The 2,071-nt window shown below is 35.2% G+C and overlaps 1 protein-coding gene across 1 annotated transcript; it reads left to right on the forward strand.

The window, feature by feature from the left end:
- Nucleotides 1-500: 500 nt before the first annotated feature.
- On the forward strand, nt 501-2,065 carry LOC125199529. The gene is made up of 3 exons (XM_048097523.1): nt 501-767; nt 1,276-1,360; nt 1,814-2,065. The coding sequence occupies exons 1-3, from the start codon at nt 566-568 to the stop codon at nt 1,872-1,874; spliced, it is 348 nt and encodes a 115-aa protein (XP_047953480.1). The 5' UTR covers nt 501-565; the 3' UTR covers nt 1,875-2,065.
- The last annotated feature ends 6 nt before the right edge of the window (nt 2,066-2,071 follow it).

Consider the following 2,071-nt stretch of genomic DNA (forward strand, 5'->3'; position numbering starts at 1 on the left):
AGCTACGACGGCCGCACGGACGGCAGAGTGAGAGAATCAGCGACGGGAGTGGGGAAGAAGAAGGAGGCGCCCCCCCTCCTTGACAAATTTTTTTATTAGGGTTAAGTTTATTTTCAGCTTTTTTAAATAACATCATCTTCTTTCAATTTGTTTTTTAGAATAATAGGAGTACTATATTATTTTTAAAAAATTAAAAAAATTCTAATTGAAAATAAATTCGGTCAAAATCAACTAAACAACCGTTGACTGTTAGTTTTAAACGGCGCCGTCCAAAAAGGACCAAATGTGGCCCGTTTTCAATTGTGTTGGACCAAATAATTCAAACGATAATGTTTTGGACTAAAATCGTAAAATCGTTATATGTTGTGGACCATTTTGGGCCTTTACTCAAAAATTTACTAATAGTTTGAACATATTACATATCCGACTACTAAATTATTTTATTCTATAACAGGTAATTATAAAAAAATCACGATACTATATTTCTTTTAAGGGAAAAATAAAAATAAAAACTCATAGAAGAAAAGGAAACGAAGAACAGAAACAGCTTCTTATTTTTCCACAAATGGAGGAGCCGATGCTAACAATATCCTCAATTTCACAAGGAATTAACAGCTTCCAGCCAAAATTCTCCGTTACTATGACGAATTTGATCGAATTTGATTCCTCTCCGATGATCTCACCGATCGAAAGCATGCATCGTGACTCGACATTAAGAAAACCTTTTTGGTTTTGGCATTCACCGTTTCCTCAGCTCCATTTTGATGGTAGATCTCAATTATCTCATGCTATAATAATCATTGATTGCCTCGGATTTCTTTCCCTGTCCACTTCCCCATATGCACTAGCAAAATGCGTTGTTTGAATTTTTATAATTATAGCACAATAGTTAGGTTTTGCATGAATCAGTCCAAGTATAGAGATTATCAAGTTCGTGGCTATGTATTGCGCCTAAAGGAATTAATTTTCCCCTAATTATGTGTTTGTGGTGAAAGCATGCTGCTAGGTTATGACTAATAGGCAAGTCAGTCCATCGCTTCTTTGAGGGCGAATGAACTGCAATGAGTAATTCTGTGTTTGGTGAGCCCAATCATATTGCGGAAACTAAGCTAGTTTGGCTTTAAATCTTGTTTCTACATTGCTATCCTTGGTACCAATTGCGCGTTATTGTTGACGAATACTGCCTACCATGTACATCTTTAGTTACACTCCTTAAGTTTGGAATTCAATTTATTGAAATGGTTATCGATTGATCCAATCTTTTTTCTTCGACAGTATTTGGTGCGTTTTGTTGGACCATAGGCGGTTTAGAGTTGAACAGAAACTGGAATCTTCATCAGAATGGAAATTTGATGTTTTGGTATGGACGTGCCATTTCTTGTTTCTGGTGGAAATGAATGTTTAGTTCATGGGCTAAGCAATTCTAGAACTTTCAATCATTCACGAAGGATGTGTAGTCCAGAAGTAGGCATGGTTTATCTAGTGAGTGCATGATCTCTAGAAAATCACTAATTTGTGGAGTATGTTCTAATTATTGGGGATGCTACTTTTAAATCTGTTTCTTTACCTCACTAAATATTTTGACAATAAAAGGAGAACATGATATTATTGATGTTATTTCTATTTTGGTTTCTTTACCTCATTAATATATATCCTGCATAACGTGATTTAAGTAAGGAAAGAGCAGGTCAAACAATAAAAGAATTAATAAATTTTTCCACGGCCATTCTATTTTTCAAAGTATTTGCACCAGAAGAGGAAAATATATTTGGGCTATGTGTATGCACTAATTTTGTGGCTTGTTTCTATGCAGTACAATGATCTCGGTGGCTATAACCCTTAAAAATTGCCATTTCATCACCTTATATATGTAATGACTACGTAGCACTGCAAATGTAGCAGCAAAGGGAGTTGAACCAGGTATGTATTCAGAACCTTAAAGTAGGAAATTTCCTCAAAAGATATTTTTATTACTTCCTTGCTTGCGGCACCGTTAAATGATCCAGTTTAGACAAGGTGAGTATAATCTGCTGAGCAGTGAATGCAATACATTAAGAGCTACTTTTCTTGT

Source organism: Salvia hispanica, unplaced genomic scaffold (assembly GCF_023119035.1).
Source record: "Salvia hispanica cultivar TCC Black 2014 unplaced genomic scaffold, UniMelb_Shisp_WGS_1.0 HiC_scaffold_538, whole genome shotgun sequence".
NCBI classification, from domain to species: Eukaryota; Viridiplantae; Streptophyta; class Magnoliopsida; order Lamiales; family Lamiaceae; genus Salvia; species Salvia hispanica.